We start from the raw sequence: 22,591 nt of genomic DNA on the forward strand, positions 1-22,591 counted from the left end.
TGCACAAATACAAATACAAATAAAAACACAAACACACATTTATTATTCACTGACAAATGCACACTGTCCACACAAACGCACACGTGCACAGGCAGTTGGCACAGGGTTAAAAACAGCCTTCTGCAGTATGTCAAGTGTGCATATCAAAGGGTTAATGTAGTGAACACATGTAACATGCAATAAACACATGCAGTACCACCACCGTGAGCATGCATACACGCTTCACATATGCAACATGATCACATAGGCACACACATACAGACACACACTTAAAACGCACACACACGCACGCACGCACACACACACACACACACACACACACACACACACACACACAGGAAAACGCTATAGAAACCCCATATGGCTGCACTATACACTGCTCTGCAGCTCGGCTGTTGGAAATGTGGAAGTAATTGTGGTTTGGGCTTCGCTACGCTACAATGTCATGTCAAAAAGGGAAACATTACACAAGGCAAAAGGTGAAGAAACCATTACCTTAAAGGCCTAAATCACCCAAATTACAAAAAACTAATTTTCTATTACCTCTAGTTATATGTTGCTATCCTGATAGTTTGGGTTTCATTTGCTCATGCTTGAAATATCTGTATTAGAGATTTACGTTGCCAACCCAATACAATGGGGGTAAATGGAATTTCACTTGTGGTACTCACAGCATTGAAAAATTACGCACCACTTTCTAATAAGGCTCCCTTAACAAAGACTTTATAAATTCTAACTAATGACTCAAGGCTATTATTAAGAACACCAAATTTCCTATTTTTGGTAATTTTAGCTAGCTCTTTAGCTCAGAAGGAAGACCCCTCTAATGGATCATTCAACCACTCGCATTCTGAAAAGAGCTGCAGGGCATCAGGACCAAAATCCATTTATTAAAAAGTTATTAACCTTTACAACTGTAGACTTAATGTATTATGGTAAAAAGCTTTTTAATGATTTATTAACATGTGTAACTGCAAATGACTTACTAATGTTTGGTGATGGCTTATTAGACAGTGATAAAGTCATGACTCTTTATTAATGACGTACTAGCATTTACAGAGATACTGCAGTGATTTACTACTGTGATTCTATTAAGTTTAAGGACATACAGGAGACAGACCTGAAGCAGCAGAGGCCAAATATCTTGACTTTTAGTCTCGCTTTGCCAGACTGTCCTCCACACACTCGGATTACTGCTGCCATTTCACCAGGAGGCATATGTGAGGAAAGTACACCTGCTTTTAAGAGGCGGCCAATTTTCACCGCAAAATAGAGGTGCGCTGTCACGGGAGGTTTTTGTACATTCCGCGGAATACATAATTAGGCGCACTTTACACTTCCCCTCCCATCTCTTTATGGAAAACTCCCACTTTCCCCTTGACCCTCCCGTGAATGCATATGCATGACATGGAAAAGCGCAATTTGCCATTTTCAGTTCCCGCGACAGGCAGTCTGCGCTTTTACCTCAGTGCGGCCTGTTTGTACATACCTCGCCATGCTTTTACGCACACGTTGTGAAAAAAATACGCCTGAAGTGGGCGCAAAAGCATTAGTACATGAGGCCCATACGGCGAGACATACGGCGAAAATTTCCCTCGGCAGTGGAGCGATCCTGGAAGTGGAAGGTCGTGGAAATAGACTATTCTCTAAAAATCACTGGATCCCACACTTCCCATGATGCAACTCAATGGCAATTTAGGTCTTTCCTGACTAGCACTTCTTTAAAGCCACACACTCACAGGCTGAGTAGTACTCCTTGTGATGATTAAACTCAGCTTCATGTGTAAAATCAGTGGCGTGCCCCTTTAACAGAGGATTTTTAAAAATTTGGCACACAAAGCCAAAACTCACGACTAAATACGACTAAAGTAAATGACAAAATATTCTTTTTGTAATTTGGGTGGACCAACTCTTTAAAATCAGTCCAAGATTATTTTCTTGAACACTGAAACACATGTCACAAGATGTTACAACATACAGTCATTGTGATTCAGAGTTTTACTACCTGAATCCCTTCTATCAGCCATTATTTCATGGATTTTCTGAACCTTTGTTGATTTTCTTCTTCAGTCTTTTAGCAAACATGTATTTTAATCAACTTCTGTTTGCTATCTGATCCGGGCACAGTGAATCCCCCTGTGCCGTGTGAAATTTGATTAAGGTAATTGGCAAGTGCTGGCTGGTGTAAAAACCATAATGTGTACTCCTCTCCACTCACTATGTATAGACAAACACCCACAGACACAACAAAATACCAGAACATTTTATACTCTGAAAAATGTAGGGTATATGTAATTGAAAAGGTAGTTATTTTTAAACCATCTTAATTTAATTCACTCTGATTCTATGCTGCTCCTGTTTGATGCCAGAGAAGAACTCGCACAAGCTTCACATTTGGAACATGATGAAATATAAAAATATGAATGATTTCATTTTAAAATAAGATGCCGGCAGGTTACTTTTACACTTATGAAATCAAAGTAAGTACAATGATTAGATAATTACAACATATTAGTCTTTGGTTGGCAGAGTTATCTGTATTTTAGAGATATTCAGTGCTTAATTCCAGGTATTTTTTTATGGTTTGGATGGAAACTCTGGTGTGATTTGTTGAACAGAAATCTGATTTGGCATCCTTATTGGCAGTAATACAAACTTTGGGCAGTAAACACGACTGAATGACACACTGGTAGATAAGGTGTGAGTTTTGCAGTTCTTATGACAGGGTGTCATCTTGAATGTAGCTTCTGCTGCAAGTCTCACATCTTTTCCCTCTGAAATGCTCAGTTACAAGATCTCGGGCATAGATTATTTTCCCCTTACTCCCCTGCTAGGTGACAGTGATCGTGCTTTTGAAGAGACTAAGTTATTCAAGCCTCTGGCATTGCCCTCGACCTAAGATGGCATATTAGGATTAATCCTCCAGGCAAGAAGGAAAACAAAAGAGGCAATATTCAGCCGAATGTGTAGTAGTTTAGCCTCAAAGCAAAAAAAAAGAAGGAAAAAAACATCCCCCTGGATATTTCTATGAGGCAAATTGACTCCTGTTGTAATGGGTGGTCAAGAAAATTGCAGCAGTATTGATTGGGTAATGTTCAACATGGACATGTCGATAGGGTGTCTGAAAACCTAAGAACTTGGTTTCGGCTGGCTTTAATAAAAAATGACCTGCCTGGAGCAAGTTCAAAGAAAGCAATGAGTAACTCATGGAAAGTCTCTTTAAAACCCTCAGTGTTTTAGAGAAGAATAGCAAAGAGGGCAAGCAAATCATTTCCTATTTTTTACCAAGTATTCCTCTCTCCTGCTTTCTTGAAAGGACAAAACGTCCTTCTTTCACCGTGTTTCTTTGGATGCAGCTTGAAAACATTCAACATCATGTTTGTGCAGGTTGGGTTGACATAATGTTAGATTATGCATAACATAGTCTTGCATTGCCAGACCTTCCTCCACAGAGCTGCGGAGAAGGATCTTGCTAGTCCACATAGCATTTTGTGATGGGAGAAAAAAATCCTCTGGTTTATTGGCATTTCTTTAAACCAATCACAATCGTCATGGGCGGCACTAAGTGCCGGACGTAGCCACGGTGCCGCTGCAAAATAGCCTCGGGAAGGAACTTGTTTTGGTGGAACATGTGTGGGTTCAACGGTTGTTTTAGTCGTGCAATAGCTTTAGCTGTCTGGATTTACCCTGCAGAGAAAAGAGTGACATCCGGCGGAATTTCCGGCGGTACCAGAGCAATCCTGGAAGTTGAACGTCGTGGATATAGATTATGTATAACATATCAAACTCATGACTGCCAAAGTAACGCAGAGAGGATACGGAGCGAAACAGGGGGACATGAGTGTTTGCTCCTGTACATGGAGGAGTGGGAAAGAGGAAGACAGTCCTGGTGGGGGAGGAACACTGTGAGTTTATAGCGACCAGAAAAGGAGAAAAAGAGAGAGAAACTGACAATGAAAGAGAAAGAGATTGAGAAAGATTGGTGCCTATTATTCTCCTAAGAAGGGGATAGTCATAGAGGGGTTGGTTCCCATGGCAATAGGTTTCTCTATGCGTGTGTGTGTGTGTGTGTGTGTGTGTGTGTGTGTGTGTGTGTGTGGACTGTAACCGGGCCTTGAGACCATACAGAGAAGAGGTTGGCCGAGGCGGAGCCACCCGGAGCCTTGAAACGGCGGAGAATCTCAGACAGACAGTATTGTTTACTTGCCTGTTCTCTACACCTCACTCGTCATCATTTTTGTCCTGCATGTTTTTCCGTTGTGTATCGTCCTTGGGCATTCAAAGCTAATTTAACAAATTCAGTGAGTTGAGAAAGCAATTCCACCTTTGGCACCCATGGCCTCCTTGTTGGTAGTGCGTAATGGTTTAACTGTGGAGATGTCTCCAAAAAGAAATTTTAAGCTTTTCTGTGGCATCTTTAATGTAGAAATGTTTCAGGGCCTCTCACATTATAATGCATTTAATACTTAAAGCTTTGTGTGATGACTTTTTTACAGTACATTTTTAATTTTGACCCAGTAATGTAACAAAATGTACTTCTGAATTTAAGACTCAAAATTATAGTGACTGATTTTTCTGCTTTATAAGTAAAATAAATTATAAAAGCTATGATGGTACTGTGTTTCTCAATCCACCATGATCTATGAGCACCAGGCAGTTAACGTTTTATTACCTGACCTCCTGCCCAGGGTTGCTACTCGCAAAGTGACTTAAAGGAATATTCCACTGAAATCGTGTTTTAAACATCAAGTTTTAGCCCCCTGCATGTTAAATGGTGGCTCTGGAAAGTTTGTAGTTTTCTCTGTTGTGGGTGACGGACAGGCATAGTCAACACAGATTCACAACAGTTGATGGATTACAATAGCAACAGTTGCATATTAAAAATAAGTGTAAAAACGTCTATAGAAGCTTTTCAAGCCACTACACCAGAATCCACTTCTTTGTCTCTGTCCATTTGTATGCTTGGTATGGTCCGAAAAGTCATATTTATACTAAAATATGCCAAAATGTTGCTAAATACGTAGTTAATACTGCAAGCTAACTAGTATATCTTTTTATGTCTGATGCTCACAAGTATAAGCAGGTGTAGAGTAGATAAATAGCTCACTATGTGAGTTATTAACATGGGACCAAGCCACATTTAAATCAGGCAGACAACACTATATTCACACCATAGGTTTTTGGTGGCTTATTTCATTAAACCAGTTTGACTAAAAGGGTCCTGTACGTACATGGCATGTACAGTATGTGTAGCTACACAGTGCTGGTCCCTCACTTAAAAGGACTGTGTTACAGCAAAGGTTACCGCATTAACATCCTGCCTCAGTGTCCATTGTTTTTCTCTTTCTCTCTTGAGTCCCCCTTTTTTTTACATCCTCTCTGTCACACTTAGGTAAGGATTCAAGGTGGTAAGGACGGACGGACGGAAGGAATGAAGAAAGGGAATAGTGGGGGATTTCCAAATAGAGTGTTAACATTTTTAGCTGACGCTGTCACCCAAAGCAGCAGAGAGTGGAGTTAGTGAAGGATAGTGAAGGAGCGCTTGTTCCAGAAAAACAACTGATATGACCATTCTTTTTTGCCAGCTCAAAGTTAAGGTCTGGTTAAACTCAGGCACATGGTGCTACACATATAATCTACTTGGTTTAGTTCAATCAATCAAACCACAGTTTGTTGGTTCAAAGCTAAACAGACCAACTACGGGATTTTATGACTAGATATGTGATCTTAGCGTGAATTCAAATGCTAAACTACTGTTAAATCCATCAGCTGATGGTGAAATGTTAATAAAGCTATATTCTAATCTGTAGGCTGCAAGCGATGTATAGCCTATATTTATGCAAGGTCATTTGGTAACCATGGTAACTCCTACGCGAATTAGCACATCAGTGCAGGGATTTTCCCCAATACACAAAAAGGTAAAAGTACTAGCAGAAGTGTGTTGTGCATGTTTCCTATTTGAAATTGTAATTTAGCAGTTCCCCAATAAAAAGTGAGTGAAACCTAGTGAACAAACATCTGTTTGTCACTATTTATAAATAATATGATATATGAAGTCCAGTTACAGTCTTGACTAATATTACTGATGATCAATCATTTCTGTGAGCTCATCAGAGAAGATAAGGTTCAGTAAAGTGCAGAATGACTTGCTGTCAGTGTACAGAATTTGATTTCCCCACGTGGGTCCATACAGTGCTAATGAAGCAGGATGGCAGCCACCAAAATTGTCCAATCAGTTACCTGTCAGTTGATATGAATTCACGATACAGTTTTTAGTTTGTTTATAAAAAGCCAGCGTGAACACAAAATGGACCCGAGCTAAAAGAAACAATGTGTTTTTCTTGGCCTGGAACAAATGAAGTAAACTACAGATGTGAAAGCACCCCAAAACATCATGGTTAGGGAAAGATTAATCTGGATCAACGACAGTTTATTTACCGGATAATCCGGATGTCCCACGCTTTGCAAAACTCTGTTCTTTTCGGGAAACAAACTTCGAGCTAGCATGCTACACACTGAAAATGGCAGGTTTTGAAGAATATTTGGATTGTGCAACAAGGCAGGGTTGCTTGTAACCTGACTCCACCAGATGTATTGCTTCGCATTTGCTCGGCATATCCATCTGGGAACTTTCCGTTGGAGAACTTTTGGGAAGGGGCGAAAATACTGGTTAGCTGATTGGTTAAGCCATCTGTCTATCACCACCTATGTTACCACCCATTTTCTTCACGACTAGCGGAGCCAGTTGATATATCAAACTCTTGCCAAAACCAGTCGGGAGAAGAGCAAAAACATTTTTTCCTCCGAGAAAAGCCTGCCATGTTGTTTAGACTAAGTTGTTTAGACTTGTTTAGTCGCTTCTCGTTGCGTCACACCTAAACCCAAATCCAAATTTTCTCTATCTCAAGATGCCAGACTGATCTGCGAGTGGAAAACTGGAGCTCGCGAGATCAGGACGGTCTCACAAGGCTAGGTTGCTTGGTTCTTTCAGTGAATGATTGTGAACATTTACAAAGAATATGTTTACCGTTACGGCATTTACTATCTAACTGAGACGTTTTGGGACAGACTGTGGCAGGATTGCTGTGGACGAGGTAACGTTTCACAGGGCAATACATAATGACGTTTAACCATGTATCCAGCTAATTTAAAAAGCTCACGTTACTGTATTGTGTGAACAGTTAATTTCATTTAATATTGTATGTGGCGTTTTCTTTTATCGGGGTGCAAATCAATCCACCAAAACAAAACAAAACATGTTCCTACCCAAGAACATTTTGCAGATTCACCGTCACTGTGTCCAGAGCTTACCGGCGCCCAAGGTTTAAAGAAATGTAAACAACCCAATCCTGGAATGAATGTGTGGAAGAGCCAGATATTACTCCACAGCGCTGTGGAGATAGGTCTGGCAATGCGAGACTAGTGAAAGATCGTCTTCATGAATATTACAAATGAGAATATGAGAAACCAACATTTGATCCAAAACTGGACTGCTCGTAATAGTGTACTGACCAGAGGATTCTCCACTGTGACTCTGTGTTTCGGATGAAGAAATATTGTATTAGCACACAATTTAAATGGCCACTCAGACAACTTTTGTTATGATATCATATTGTTACAAACACAGACTGAAATACAAATACCAACACATTCCAAGCAGTCACCATGACTATTAATACATGACCAGCTGATCTGAGAGCTGTGTGGGAGAAGTGATCTTATTAGCGCCTCTTTGTAAATAGCGGCTGATGTTTGTCAGACTGCTGGAGAAGAAAGTCTCTCATTTTCTTCCAGCTTTGTCAGTCCTTTGAGCTGTATGTTCTGTTATAAAAACTGATTATATGTTTGCTATGATCACAAGCAACAGATGCCAAAATACACAATGCAACACATTCCCATTTTAAAGAAGTTATAAGACAAAATAATGCAGTCGGAGCACCTCTTTGTTGCTGAAAAGTAGAAGGTGAATAGACCCATGATCCTCCCGACCCCTTCCCTGTTTTGCGGCAGTATGTCATGTTACCTCAGCCTCTTTTATTGGCCTCTTGAATGCCATTTCAAAAAATGACCAATACTGTCATATTTCTCAGGAGGTTGCTTGTCAGGAAAACATATGGCAAACAATGTGAAGCATTTCAACCAACACCCACTGCTGTGGTTTTTCCTGTGCGGTCAGTCTTGTTCTCTCATTTACATGATGGTTTCTCTAACCACTCTGGATTGGAGAGCCCTCGACTCTGCTCTACTCCTCACAATAAACTACGGATGATACTGACCCAGTATCCACCACCACCAAACGCAGCCTGGCTAGCGCTCCACTCTACTTGTCAGATTAAGAAGATCAAAAGTCTGAAAAAGGCAAAGAGGGCTAGGGAGATAAAGCGTGAGAGAGGAAGAGAGCGGGCTTAAAAGGGAGACTACATGGAGATGAACACAAGAACACAGTGTCCTAATTAATGTCCTCCTCCATTAATCCACTCTGAAGCTTCCCATGCTGCTGGGTTTGATCACAGCAATGGTGCTATCAAAGCCTTGTAACATGGTCTTGTAATATGGGGAGATCTCAGTCAGATAGCATTAAAATCATTCAGTGCAGTTGCTTCTTGTTGCTGATGCTGTGATGTCTGTAAGTGTAGACATCAGGTGGGGTTTTGTATGATCATCTTCTACATTGGTGTAAAAGGCATGACTATAAAGTCTCAATTCCACATAAGAATAATTTAAAGCACCAATACTCAGTAATTTAATGAACAGTGGATTAAATGAGTACGTGAAGACTATCGCTTGTAGTGAGAAACCTACAAAGAACACAGTCTGCAGCTCTCTAAGGCAGACCTAAACCACGCCCGTATCTGCCAGTAGCTTCTCACGAGACGCTGATTGGTCTGAGCCGCTGGTGGTTCGGACACAAACGCATTACTTGTGTGATCTTGTGACATAGCGAGAATCCAACTGCCGTGCAAGGTAATTAAAATTCTGCTCTCACCCCAGAAAGCTCCAACTGTACGCTGCTGGCTGAGCACCAAATGGGAGACAGACAATATTAGCGACTAGCTTCAGCAGTTAGACAGGTATTTTTCTCAAGACAGTCACTGGGACCTGTTTTTAGCACACAAAAAACTCTGATCAACCCACTGTACGCTACCTGCCTGGCACAAAACAAACTAAGTTAGTGGCTAGCTAGTGAACATTGTGAAACATTTAGCATCTAAAAAGCCTGATATGTCCCTTAGGAGTTGATGGTGACACAAACAGAGCTAAAAGGAGAGTGTATATTAAACTTACATTTGTTATAATACGTCAAGGTTTTGTGAGTTTCAGCATGCAGTAGAGTTATTCTGCCCCAAAGTGGTCAATTAGTTCAGCTTCAATAATGTGCTAAAACCCTGGAGAAGCAACATGACCCCAGTGATCAATGTGAGCACAGAAGACAAAGGAATCCTTGGACTCACAAAATGTTGTTGACTGACAGATAGAACACATTGCAGTGCAAGACAATCACCTCCCTGATGTTACCTTTCACATTCAGCACAATACAAAGTGCTATGGGATGTTTTGGTTGCAAGGGCCAAAGCTAAGTGCATCTCAGCTACAACAAAGCTCTGAAAGTCAGTCGGGGCTCACGAATAGAGAATCCTATCGAATAAAACCTCTTATCAAATAAAACCTCAAAATGCCATTAGCAAGAGTCAAAAGATAGAACAAAATGGCAAGAGGATCGTTGCTAATTCAGCAAAAGGGAAATCAATGGCCCTTTTCCTGTTCTTTTTTTTGTAGCTACCCAGAGTCTGTCTACCCTGTCAAGCATCCCTGACTCCCTGCCTGTCAATCTCTGGGTGTTGTGGGGGCTGCAACTGCCCAAAGCTCCCAACTCAGAGGAAGGGTTTGAGGCAAGAAATAGCGACTCAAAAATCATAAACATTGCACATTTCCTCTGTCAGTTCAGCTCTAAAAATACTCCTGCTCGCCTTCGCCTCACATCTCCTCCTCCCTGGTCTCAAGGAGCTATGCAAATACAAGCCCTTCCATTTTTTTTCTCATCCAATTTGTTTTTTTTCCATACCCCTCCCTCAAAGCCCTCCATCCTATTGTTCTGACTACCTCTTCTCCAGCTCTTGTAGACTACATGACAGAGCCTCGCCTTCCCTCTTGTTGTTCCTACTCTCTCCAGGGTAGGGGGAGAAATGATAAAAGCTATTTACAAGTAACTGTAGGCAACAGTGTAAAAATCCAAGACTTGGAAAAATTCAAGCTCTTTTTTATTTAAAGACAGCCATTTGTGAAGCTGCGTGGTGAACTGCAGCACAGTGCAGTGCAGTCCTGAGTGACAATTTAAGGGGGGACTGAAGCGCTTTTAGGGACTTTGACTATGCCAGCTTCTGCAGGTTGTGTTTGGCTTTTTTGTTCTTGAAAACGGAAGCAAGACGTCAGTCGTGCTCAGCACGTGCAGAGAGGCAAAGACACAACTCCTCAGTACATCTAAGACACGTACAAACCTTTTAGAAGGCTTTTTGAAGTTTCAAGGCTTTGCAGCACACAGGATTGGAGTGTGTTCTGGTATTAATCATAAGTCCATCAGCCCGTCGTCCATTTCAGGGAGCTGCTCTGAGGCTTGTAGAGATATGATTGTGATGCACGTTGAGATTCATAAAGCCCAACAAAGACATTCATGTAAGTGTCACTGGAAACACTACGCTTCCATGACAGCCGTAATGAATCTCCAGCCTCATCTTTCACACTTTCTCTCGCCCCACTCCCTCGATGTGTGTTGATCACCCCTTTCCTTTTTAACTGACTCTAATTGCACGCCCTTTTTTCTCTCCAGACTCTACTTGCCATGCATTACCCGCTGCACCCCGCCCCCCCTCCCCCCAACCATTTTTCGACAAACAATCTCTAACCCGGCCACCCCCATTTCCTCACTCTCCCTTGATTGATTCTCACCTTTTCCATTCTTGCCGTTCACCTCATTAACGGAGCCCCCGTCTGCTCGTTTCCTATTTTGTCTCCCACTCCTTCCTACATCCCAGCCCCCCGCCCCTCCGCACTTCCTGTCCTGTCTTTGAAGCGACGGCCGGCTCGGATTCATAGTTTCCAGCCAAGGCCCTGCGACATTCTGTAATTAGTAAGGAGCATAATAGAGAGGGTTCCTCATCAGCCGAGGTGGGAGGGGGTGGGCAGGGTACCACTGCTATATATCCATCCATCCATCCATCCATCCATCCTTGAGTTTAATCAGTGGCACACAATAGGATGTCACCTGCTCCCAGACGCAGTCGCTGAAGAGAGGCAGTGATGCTGTCACAAACCATTTGGAGTGAATCGGCGTCCATGGTGCCGGCACTTTAAGGCCTCCTCTTCTTCCACGGTTGTCTCTGCTAATTTGGTCTCCCTGGGAACAAGAGAGAGGGAACCCGTGAAAAATCAAGCTCATTTACTTGTGTTTATTTATTTATTTACAGACGCTTATCCAGCATGTTCTTCTTTATTGGTTTTCCTTCTGAAATCCCTGAGGAATCAGAGTGCATGGATGTTTGCTTTCATATATGTGTGTGTGTATATACATGTCTGTGTGTGTACAGTATGTCACAAAGAGGCTAATCTGGCTCACAATCAGTCATACCCGGTGGGAGGAAAAGAATAAGTACATTTACTCAAATGCTGTACTTAAGTACAGTTTTGAGAAACTTGTACTTTACATCAGTTTTTTTCTTCCCTTTTGTATTATTTGAAACATGTACTTCAATTATTTAACTTCTACAGTTACTAGCTACTTTGACAATTAAGATTTTACATAAAAGACGTATAATCAGTTAAAAAACTATAATGCACTCTAACAGATTAAATGATTTAATATATCATTATTAAGAATTAATTAAACACAATTATAAACATTGTGCTTGACGAGTACTTTTACTTGTGATCCTTTAATTACATTTTTCGTTCACATACTACAAACTGTATTGCACGTTCGCTAGCATTCCCCCGCAGCCATTGGCTTCCATTCATTTTGAACCATGGCCCATTGCTTATGCAAACAGTATTATTTGTAAAAGTTATATTATTGTTGTCAGGAAAGGATGATTATTAAGATTATTAGATAAAGTAAGATTATTATGCTCCTAAATTTACCATATTCCCATTTAATTATAATGTAATGCAGATTTGTTGTTCAATGTGAATAATTACACAGCCTGCTAATTCATTTTCATACCATACATTTTCACCTGTACACATGATTTAAAGTTAAAGAGCGCAAATACAAAAACACTTCCATAGTTATGTAAGTATTTTTTATACCAACAATAGATACAACTTTGAAGGAATGAATTGTACATTGTGGTAATGCTACTTTTACTCAAATAAAGGATCGGAGTACTTCTTTCACCAAAGGTTACCTCCGATTTTGAACACCATACACACACACTTATCCGTGTGCACTTAGTCATTTACTCGCTGGATATACACACAGATACACAAGTGACAATGAAACACTGTCTCAGTCTGTTTTAACTGGTTGGCAGGGTCCGTGAACAGAGAGACAGACACACTGTGGAGCCATGGGCTGCGGGCTGCGTAAGATGAAGCCGACGTCGGAGGAGAATAGTCCGGGGAAGATTTACTCCACCCTGAAGAGACCACAGGTGGAGACAAAGGTGGGCGTGGCCTACACCTACCGCTACCTGGATTTCCTCATTGGCAAAGATGGTAAGACATGAATTTCTATCGATCTGATAAAAAACTGCTTTTATATAATCAGTGACCTTTATTGTTTTCGTCAGGGAATATATCTATTTTCCTGTTTTTCGCACAACCCCCAATCCTTTTAATTTTAGTAGTAGGCTAGTTATTATACTAAATAGAGTATAACCCACCAAAGCCTGAAATCTCAGCATAGCAATAGTAATCCCCACAGCCTCCTTTTGCAGATATGTGATGGTCATTGTGTGCTGCCGGGTCGTAAAAATCTAAATTATTGCCTCTTCCACATGCATGGCTGAAATGATATGAATAGCTTAGGGCCTTTGGCATTTTGCGGCATCATACCTCACCGTGATAAGAAGGTAATATACTTCAAGTTTTGCAAGGGGCTGATCTGCACTTCAACTACAACTCTTTGCTGTGTGTAGTATTTCACTGAATGATACTTCAGTGTGATTAATCTGTCTACTCCCCCTCTGAAAATGCTATTATACCTGCGCATCCCCAATATAAAAATATTAAGGATTCAGATGCAGAAGAAATATCACTCATGTACATGAAATAACAGTAGACTGGCTGTAATTTTCATCAGGATTGTTTTGTAATGATGGAGTGTTAATTAGCGCCTGCTCCCTGTATAGCAGCCACTGTTGTAATTTCTTTTCTCACAATTAGTCAGTCATGCTTTCACGTTGTGCTAATGATATAAAATTTTCCAGCCCAATCCATGCCAAACATCCTGCTGGCGGCCATCAATTATGTATGGCACCAAATCCAACCCACTAGTAGGGGATGCAAACAAAGTAAAGAGTGGCCTGCAGGGTAGAGAGCCTGTTTTGTTCAAGGTTACAGGTTTGATCCTCACAAAACTAAGTTTCAGCAAGTTTCAGTACGTTTCAGTTAAGGAGATACTGGCTCAACTGCCTCTGCGCTCTGACCAGCCTGTTGAGCTATAAACAGCTGTAAACTGTTGACTATGAAGATGTTGCTGACGGTCAAACAGAATTTCAGGCTCCCTGTGCTGTGCATGAAAATATGGAAATGAATCAGTTCCCTTATCAAAGACAGCATCCCTCCACTGATGCACGCACACACGCACGCGCACACACACACACACACACACACACACACACACACACACACACGGAAGGCCGGTAGATCCCCCTCCTCTCCTTCCTTTCCTCAGTCTGAGGTGTTTATGATATAGGAGATGGGTGTTGCTTCCCGAGATGCCGAGACCTAAAGTAACGGCTCAGGGTCTTTGTTGTGTATGTGTGTGTGTGTGTGTGTGTGTGTGTGTGTGTGTGTGTTGAGGAGTATTTATGTGTGTTTGTGTCATTGTGTTCTTAACTTAGATTGAGATATTTGATTTGCTGCATGCTGATACATATATAACATTTTCAGCTTGTCTGATGAGACACAGTCAGTATGTTTACATGCATGCAAATAGGTTGTTTGCCTTGATTATCCAGAATAAGTGTGTAATACTAATGAACTTGCAAAGCACTTTAACACATCCAATATTCCTGATGATAGTTGTAACAGGAAAGTAATTCTGCTAATCCCCCCATAAAGTAGACCCCGTTCATCTTCCTCCACTGCTGGGCATACCATTCATTTTCCAGACACACTGCTGTGCTTCCAGTTTACTCCCTTGACATTTTTGCAGTTTGCACGCAGAACCAAAACGATACAAAGACCAAGTCGATACCCAAAGTAATTTTAAAGAGAAATCTAACTCCATTATTTGACTATTAGAAAGATAACCTGGTGTTTCAATGACAGTTGCAATAATCAAAAATTGTGCTTACACAGATTATAATTAAATTATTAGACTGCCTGTAAACACGCTGATATCCTTCCATCTGCCAGGAGCATGAAGCTGCCAAATATATTGATTTGCAAAGTAGAGTTTAATGTCATCTGCCAAAATCTACAGACTTTTTGAGCAGCTGATACTGTCACAGCACAGGGTCAAAGCAGTCAATTTAAGATTAGGGTTTGGAATTCGGATTAGATTAAGGTTGAATATATAATGGAGGCCATTAAGGTGAGCATATGGGAAATGATTTGAATGTGTTCAGGGACGATTCTGTGTGTGTTTGTGTTTGCTCTATAGGCCGGGTGCTATATATAGCCATCACTCTGTTATTTCTGCTCATGACAGTTATAGCTGAAATTATGGTGGGAGGGGAGTTTGGTGGCGGCGGTGGGAGGGCACTGAGGTTGGAGGAGGGGGGATGGCATACGGGAAGCCAGGAGATGTAGTATGCGGCATGTTCACCCTGACAGTTGATTAGTCTCCATTAGTTTGTCACGCTGACTAGACTGGATGGATGAAGGAGCCGGGGAACGTGGGCGTCTGGGGACCAGGCCGCCCTCCTCATATAGGACCTGACATAAGGGCGGGCTGGAAGAGGAGGCCGGAGGTGGACGGGTGCTTCCTTTTTGTTGAACTGTGTGTGTCTTTGGCTCATGGCCACATTATTATCTTCAAGTTGTCCCTGTAATGGTAGGGGTTGGTACTTACAGTAATCACTTTCCTCTTACTATGTCTGTCACTGTCAGTACGCCTCTGTCTATGTTTCTCTGTTGTTCATCTCTTCAAATGTGTGTGTGTGTGTGTGTGTGTGTGTGTGTGTGTGTGTGTGTGTGTGTGTGTGTGTGTGTTTCCCATAAGAGCACATTAAGTTTGAGGAATCAGAGTCTGGGAGTGCAGACCCAGTGGCTGAATCATTTCACCTCGTCAGCAGATTTTCGGGTTGAAGGATTAGCATGTTACTCATGGCTTTAATTACCTTGTATTAGGTATGTAAGTATAGGTAATGATTCATGTGTCTGGCCTTTTTTCTACAGGAAACCTGTAAAATATTTAAGACACAGTCAAAGATTATGAATATGAAAATAGTCTCTGGTAGAGCTGTAGGGCGTGCACATAAATTCAGATACTTACAGTGTGAGCTGCTACAAAAATCAGGGATCCTTTCAAACTTGATTGAAAGGATTGGCTCAAAGCTGAAACTGGCATAGTAAAGATACTAAAGATACTTACTAACAGTTAAATACTTTTCCTAAAAAAATGAACACGTTCCTCTTCTTGTTACCCTGTGGATTTTTCTTCTAAACAGAAAACTTACCTTAACTGTTCCTCAACAAAATACATTGTATGTATTTTCCCTCATAAAAGTCTGGCAAAGCTTAAAAACTAAAATAAGCCTGCATTTGTTACATTTATGTTTGATAAATACAGAAGCAGTCTTCTTCATCCCTGCCTTTTGCCGACACATCGCTACTTTTCTCCTGTCGATCAGTGGAATAGTGTGAAACCAATGGGAGGAATGTGTGTGGTGTCATTTGCATCCTCATTCATGTGCACAAGATATCAATAAAAGGAGCCCTAATCATTTACATGTTGCACCATAGCACTACTAGTGGTCAAAAACTCCACATTGTACCTTCTTAGCTAAATTTAAATGTAAAAACCGCTAAACTCAACTGTGATGTGACCGGTTGCCGGTTGCCATAATTTCGTTCGATATCATTCAAACCTGTTAATGAGAATGCATTGACTGGATAAACTTCAAGATCAGACTCAAAGCCAACGACTACCTGTTCCCTGCAAGAGACTATGTAACTTTCGAAAAAAAAAAAAAAAAAAAGAAGCAACACAATCTTCCTAAGCAAAAAAAAAAAAACACTCTTACTCAACTCAATACACTCAGGATTTTGCTTATACAGTCTTACTTGGTCTGGCATGACCATCAGCTTATGGCGGCTAATGTTAGCAAACTTTAGATAGATATTGCCGGTCTGTTCTTCTCTACTTGTGGTGCGATTACGGTGTTTGGTGTTTTAAGCCCCCAACGTTGTCTTCCAGGAAGCGCTGCCTGGAAGACACTAGGATTAGGCAATGGTTAGGGTTAGGGTTATGGTTAGGGTTAGGTGCCTTTAAGTCGACGGTCGCAGTGCTGCCTTGAAGTCGACGTTGGAGGCTTAAAACACCATCAAGCTGTGATTACGCTGAGTTTGAAGAGAAATTCAATGTGCCATTTTCCGTTTAAATGCCATTTGTGCAAGTCTCATTTGAACTTTTATGTTACACCCTAAAATAATCACTTGTATTCTTTGTATGTAAATTCAGACCTTGTCGGCTTTTTCTTGTCCATTTTAGCCATGACACGGATATTCCTGTCATGTACTCAGATGAGGCACAAGGAATCGTCATATCACAACTTATTTGCATCACAACACTAATGTCATAAACAAAATTGTTCTTTTCTTGTTAACTTCTGATTTGGGAATCATTATCACTGTCTAATTTTGCATAACAAAAGAAAGCCTTTCTTTAAAAAAGTTATTGTACAGAAGCTGCAGAAAAATGTTCTGCATCAGCCTTTTTAACTGGGGACAAAATTAAAGCTGACTTTTTGCTTCCTCCTCATCTCTCTCTTCTTGGGAAATATGCCCTCGTGATGCTGAGTTTACTTCACCATAACTACTGAACTGTAAATAATATTTGTAATAATTTCTTGCCACAGTGTTGGATCATATCTTTCTGCAACCACCACCACAATGGCCCCACAGGCTACTAAGCAGCCACCAAAAATAACAGCTTTCACTGCAGAAACAGTGATGAAAGGAAGAGTAAATCGGCGGAAAGCTGTAGGTAATAAACCTCTTCTGCACCGAATATCAGCGTCAGCCCACCAATGAGTTGTTGCCTCATGTTGCTATATCATTTTGGAGCACGCATTCAGCTTCATGGTCACTCTGCTACCATTCACTCGCCTCTAAAAGAACTGCAGAAAAACAAAACGCAGAGTCTGTTTTATATTGAGATCATGACCCTACAGGGAGCTGAGAAAGTGCCTTGCTGTTGCTGTGTTAGATGGTGTGGAAAGAAGACATTTCATCATAAATGGTCTTGGGGATGTGTGGCATGAATGATTTTTTGTTTTTCTTCCCAAAATGTGATTTTCAAATGTTAAAAATGTCAGGAGAAATGAAAAATTGAAAACATGCTCAATGCGTCCGCGTCTTCTCTGCCGAGGAGGTTGGGAATAATGGAAATATAAAGATGTCGTCCTTGACATCAAAGCCGGTGCGCACGCACGCACACACACACACACACACACACACACACACACACACACACACACACACAGACAAAAAGACCCAGACACACACGCACCGTTTGATATCATCTCAGGAGCTAGACACATCATTTATATGCAAAACCCCCAGAGCCCCGAGTCCCCTTGTTAATATGAGCTGTAGCAGTGGCGGCAGGTGAGTGACACGCAGGAGCAGCCTTCCCTCCCGTCACTCCACTCAGATACAAGACAGAGCTGCAGGAGAGGTCAGCAGGAACGCCGCACGCCGGAGTGGCTTTCCGAGGGGAGATTAGTCCTTGGATGGCGGGGGAGCTGGGATTTATCCCCTAGCTCCTCAGCTTGAGAGGTAGAATTGAATTGCAGTTATTGAAGGGAAGAATGACATTGAAGACTGAATTCACGGTCATCTGGTTTTTTACATTACATTTCCATTATATTCCTGCTGCCCAGGGTGTGGCTGCGCAGCTTAAATCACAACATGATTGGAAATTAGATGCAGGCAGAAGTGAGTTGAATGGGAAATGTGTTTCTGATGGTGTGAGAAATCAAAATGGGCAAGTGGTGATTATGTATTGGAAAATACTGAATTAATAATCCGGACCTCCTTTGGAAAAGGCCGGTCTTTGCACACTGAGTGCTCCCGATGAATGTATTCAACCTGATTACCAGTAATTTGTGGAATCTTTTAGGAATGTGCATGCAATATGCATCAGCTGCCGTCCAAACCGACAGCACAAATTCAGACTTGTGTCGCCGCTTCTTGTTTCTGCCTCCATCCGTAGTTAGTGGCACACTAAGTGGATGCTACTTGTATTGTTTCGAGCCAGTCAGGCAGCAAAATGCCAAGCCATCGTTTGCGGAGACAAAGATGTCAGAGCAGCATTTTAGGCGTGTGACAGAGCCAGAGCTCAGCAGGTTCCATTCGTTAAGCTTCAAACGGCTGCAACTGCTGACAAAGTTTTCAGCAACAGGAAACGCAGATTTCGGTTCGGTTCCTTCCTCTTTCTTCCTCCATCCCTCACTCCCTGTCCCTCGCTCAGCGGCATGTTTAAGATTAGCTTTCCCTGTAATGCTTCGTATTCTGTGCAGACTATTTCCTGTGTCTTTAGGCTTTGTTATTGCAGTTCACTGAACTCAGTTTACAGTATGCGGGGTGTGTGTGTGTGTGTGTGTGTGTGTGTGTGTGTGTGTGTGTGTGTGTGTGTGTGTGTGTGTGTGTGTGTGTGTGTTGTTGCAGCAAATGCAATTTCCTCATGATTTGATTCATGTTGTTCAGGTCTGCACGACACAGGGATTTTAAGGAATATACTGTAAGATGGAGGGTCAGACGGTCAGGGAATAAGAGAAAAACAAACAAAGATAGCAGACGTACAACACCGAGTTTGATTCAGAGACATTTTAAAGTTTGCTAAATCACCAAGACAAGAGCACTCGGATTTTAATCTAGAATTCATCAGATTCTTGTCATTACTGCACTTTTGACTGTCACAGTGCTTGAGCAAAATAACGCATCCTGAGGCTGTCTGGGTTTTATTTTTGAAATGAGAATTCTGCATGTGGGTGGGGAACCTGCGTGCGTCATTAGATGAGTAAGTGAGTGTAAGTGTCTTGAAGAGAGAGGAAATGAGGGGAGAAAGATAGAAACCCAGATAGAGACTGTGTGTGGTGTGTATGGCTTGTATGCGAGTGTGTACACATGAAGTTGGGTGAAATGTCTTTTAAGTCTCAGAACGTCTGTGTCTGGCCCTGTGTTGGTTTGTCTTGTGTGTTTGTATACTGCTGTGTTTTATCCAACCTGCCTGCTTATTGCCTCTTCTAACGTGGCCTCTGCTGCCTGACAGAAAAATACGCCCAAGCGCCCCCTCAAAGCTTTATTGGCTCTTATTGCCATCTCACTCAGATCCAATATGTCACTATTGATTGTGTTGAAATGCAATATGGGTCTCCACAGCAGAGGAGCAAACAATCTAAATTTAACAAAACACCTCTGCCATCAGTCCGGCCCTGATAGCACCTCCCAAAGAGGAACAAATGTATTTATGTGTGTGGAGAGAAATAGAGGATCTTTCACGCGGTCACAGCTATTGTTAGATGCTCTCTTAAGAAGCCTGTAAGGCAGGACAAGCAGAATGTGCAGGAAGTGACCTCCTCCTTGACCTCACTTCCTGCCAAGTGGGCGTTTACAGCGTGTTGTCAAAGCAAAAGAGGTTTTTGGGTTCAGCATCAGATCTCAGAAGTCAGTTTGCGGACAAACTCACTATTTAACGGGAAACTCTTTGTGTGCAAACTCTGTTTGGTGACCTGAAGTATAAAAAGGCTGATTGGAGCTTTATGGAAAATGCATACTTGGCATTCCATCAGGCGTTTTTCAAATTATTATTTTCTAGCTGAAGAGGTCAAACAATTTTCTCAGCTCATAGAGGAACAATGTGATCTCTCAGCTGAAGTGAAAACAAACAATCATCAAAAATATGAGTTATGAGTTTTCTCCCAACAGCGACAAGTAATCGCACAATGACAGTACGAGGCGCACTCTCAACATTTCCATACTTTTACTTGAGAGGAAGAAAATGCTGTGAACACTGAATAACTATCATATGTCAGCTCGATAATGAAATTCTAAACTGCCTCCCCACCGCTCAAACTAAATTGCACCTCCTGTAAAACTCGCTGTCCTTTTCAAATCAATTAACACGAAGGTAGGAGATGCTACAATTTTTTAATAAAGTGTTAGATATTTGTTTTAAAATGCCATGAATTCATTTTGGGAAACATGTCCAGACCTGAAATTTAGCAATTTCAATTCAAAAACGACTTTGTAAGCAAGGATGACTTATAACATCAATATTAACCAGTTTGCTTTTCACTTTCTTATGGCTGCCATCAATCATTTTGTTAGAATAGGTGTCACTTTTCAGAAGCAGTTAGCTGAATGTGAAATGAAAGTCAACATAAGTTTTTCAACATAAGAGACTCTGACAACAAAACAAAGGTTTGCTTTGATTAAGTTCAGTGCATGCGCCTTTCCATTAACACTGGAATTAACACAACACTGCTTATGTGGGGTATTGACTTTGCAGGCTGTGTCCTCAGTAGGGACAACAACATAGAGAAGTGTGATAAAACTGTAATTAGGAGGCATTGCTTTCCACCTCTGCATCCCTAAAAATGGCACTAAATCATAAATACAACCAAAAAATGATTCTTGCATTGATCCAAGATCCGAGGCAGAAATCTTGTCATATATTTCACTCAATGATCTTGTTTTTCCTTTAACACTCTGGCCCTTTCTGAGTGTTGTGTTATTATATCAGTCTAGGTCTTTTAGGACGTTATGTGGTTAGTTTTGATAAGGGTCAGAACTGATATGACATATGACACATGAGGGGGCGTGTTTGTGTGAAGCTGATTCAACCCGGCCCACTGGCAGATGGGGGAGAGGAGATTTATTCAGGAGATTGTTTCCGGAGGGAGACAATCCAGAAGCAGCGAGCTGCAGGCTGACACTAAAAACCACACGGAAAGACTATTGAAGACTAAGACTCTGAAAGACTATTCTTGTTTTTCCACAACACAACTTTTGTAAATTACACCTTCTAAAACCTGAACTACGACATGGTGCAGACCCGACAGCAGAGAGGCTGGAGCGGCACATCAAAGCGTGCTGGCCATCTCGACAAGGGAGACACCAAAAGCTAGCAGGCCCAGCTCCAGAAGGTGGAATGCGAAGTCAGTTTAACACAGCACAAAGCCCTCTAGAAGTAGGAAAGACATACACTCATCCAGGCCAGCTTAGTCTCATTCTCACTTTAAATGCAGCACACAGAGAGAGGAGACAATACAATTAATGTTACGAGCTAGATTTTTAGGGATCCTTTAGTAGCGGTGTTCCTTTGTTCTACGAGCCTAGGTGACTTAGCATTGTAACAGTTGGGTCTCCTGCATAGATGAGAGACCACGGAACAGCGATTAAGAGATATCCAAACCTTCCTTTTGCAGACAGTTGTTTCTCCTAGAGCTAAAAGTCTATTCCCACTCCCATTAACCAGCTCCAGCTGAGAGCTTCTGAAGTTATGCGTACCCCTCCCACCACTCTGGATGTGTTAGGCAGTTGAAAACTGGGCAATTTTTCAAAAGCATATTTTAAGATTCCTCTAGTTAGTATGAAATGGCAGAAGCAGTGTGCCTCATTCTGCTGCACCGCCTCCCCAACTAGACCCTCTTTACTCAGAAAGCAGCTCTACGGTGAGGCCTACCAAACTCACGGCATCAATAAGTGAAAAAAAAAACCAGCTGTTTTATTTAAGTGTGTTTGACAAATGGGGTGAAAAATTCATGGAAAATGTTTGTTAAACAACGCTGAAATTGACTCTTTTCTGAAGCTCCACTGATGAGAATAGCATCTTTAGACAGCACTGTCAATCATGCTTCAACAAGCTGTGGCCTCGCAGACCTTTAATGTGATTTCATTCTTGCAAGCATGGACTAACAATTTGCCCGAAGCCATTGTCAAACGGGAATGGAGACGCTTTAAACCTGCGTTTTCAACCCATCACATCAAAGGGTGGCATTCAAAAATAGCGTGCTGATTGGGGTCAATTTGTGTGCACGTTACAGTTTGATTGCACTGACACCCACGTGGGATGCAGAGAGCGGTTTGTTGGTGTGATGAATTTGCAGTCATGGAAGAGAGATGAGGGAAAAGCAATCAGAGTTCACTGTCTCCAGCTGCAACATGGACATATAATTCTCTATTCTTCTGTGACGACTTGTGA

At 41.6% G+C, this 22,591-nt stretch overlaps 1 protein-coding gene across 1 annotated transcript in view; it reads left to right on the plus strand.

The window, feature by feature from the left end:
• Positions 1-22,591, plus strand: part of LOC116035978 (raftlin-like) — a 114,552-nt gene that overhangs the window by 1,803 nt on the left and 90,158 nt on the right. Inside the window, exon 2 of the mRNA XM_031279371.2 lies at positions 12,525-12,708. Within this exon, the coding sequence (XP_031135231.1) occupies positions 12,561-12,708 (148 nt within the window). The 5' untranslated portion in view covers positions 12,525-12,560. The remainder of the gene's footprint in view (positions 1-12,524; positions 12,709-22,591) is intronic.

This window comes from Sander lucioperca, chromosome 10, assembly GCF_008315115.2.
Source record: "Sander lucioperca isolate FBNREF2018 chromosome 10, SLUC_FBN_1.2, whole genome shotgun sequence".
Lineage (NCBI taxonomy): Eukaryota > Metazoa > Chordata > Actinopteri > Perciformes > Percidae > Sander > Sander lucioperca.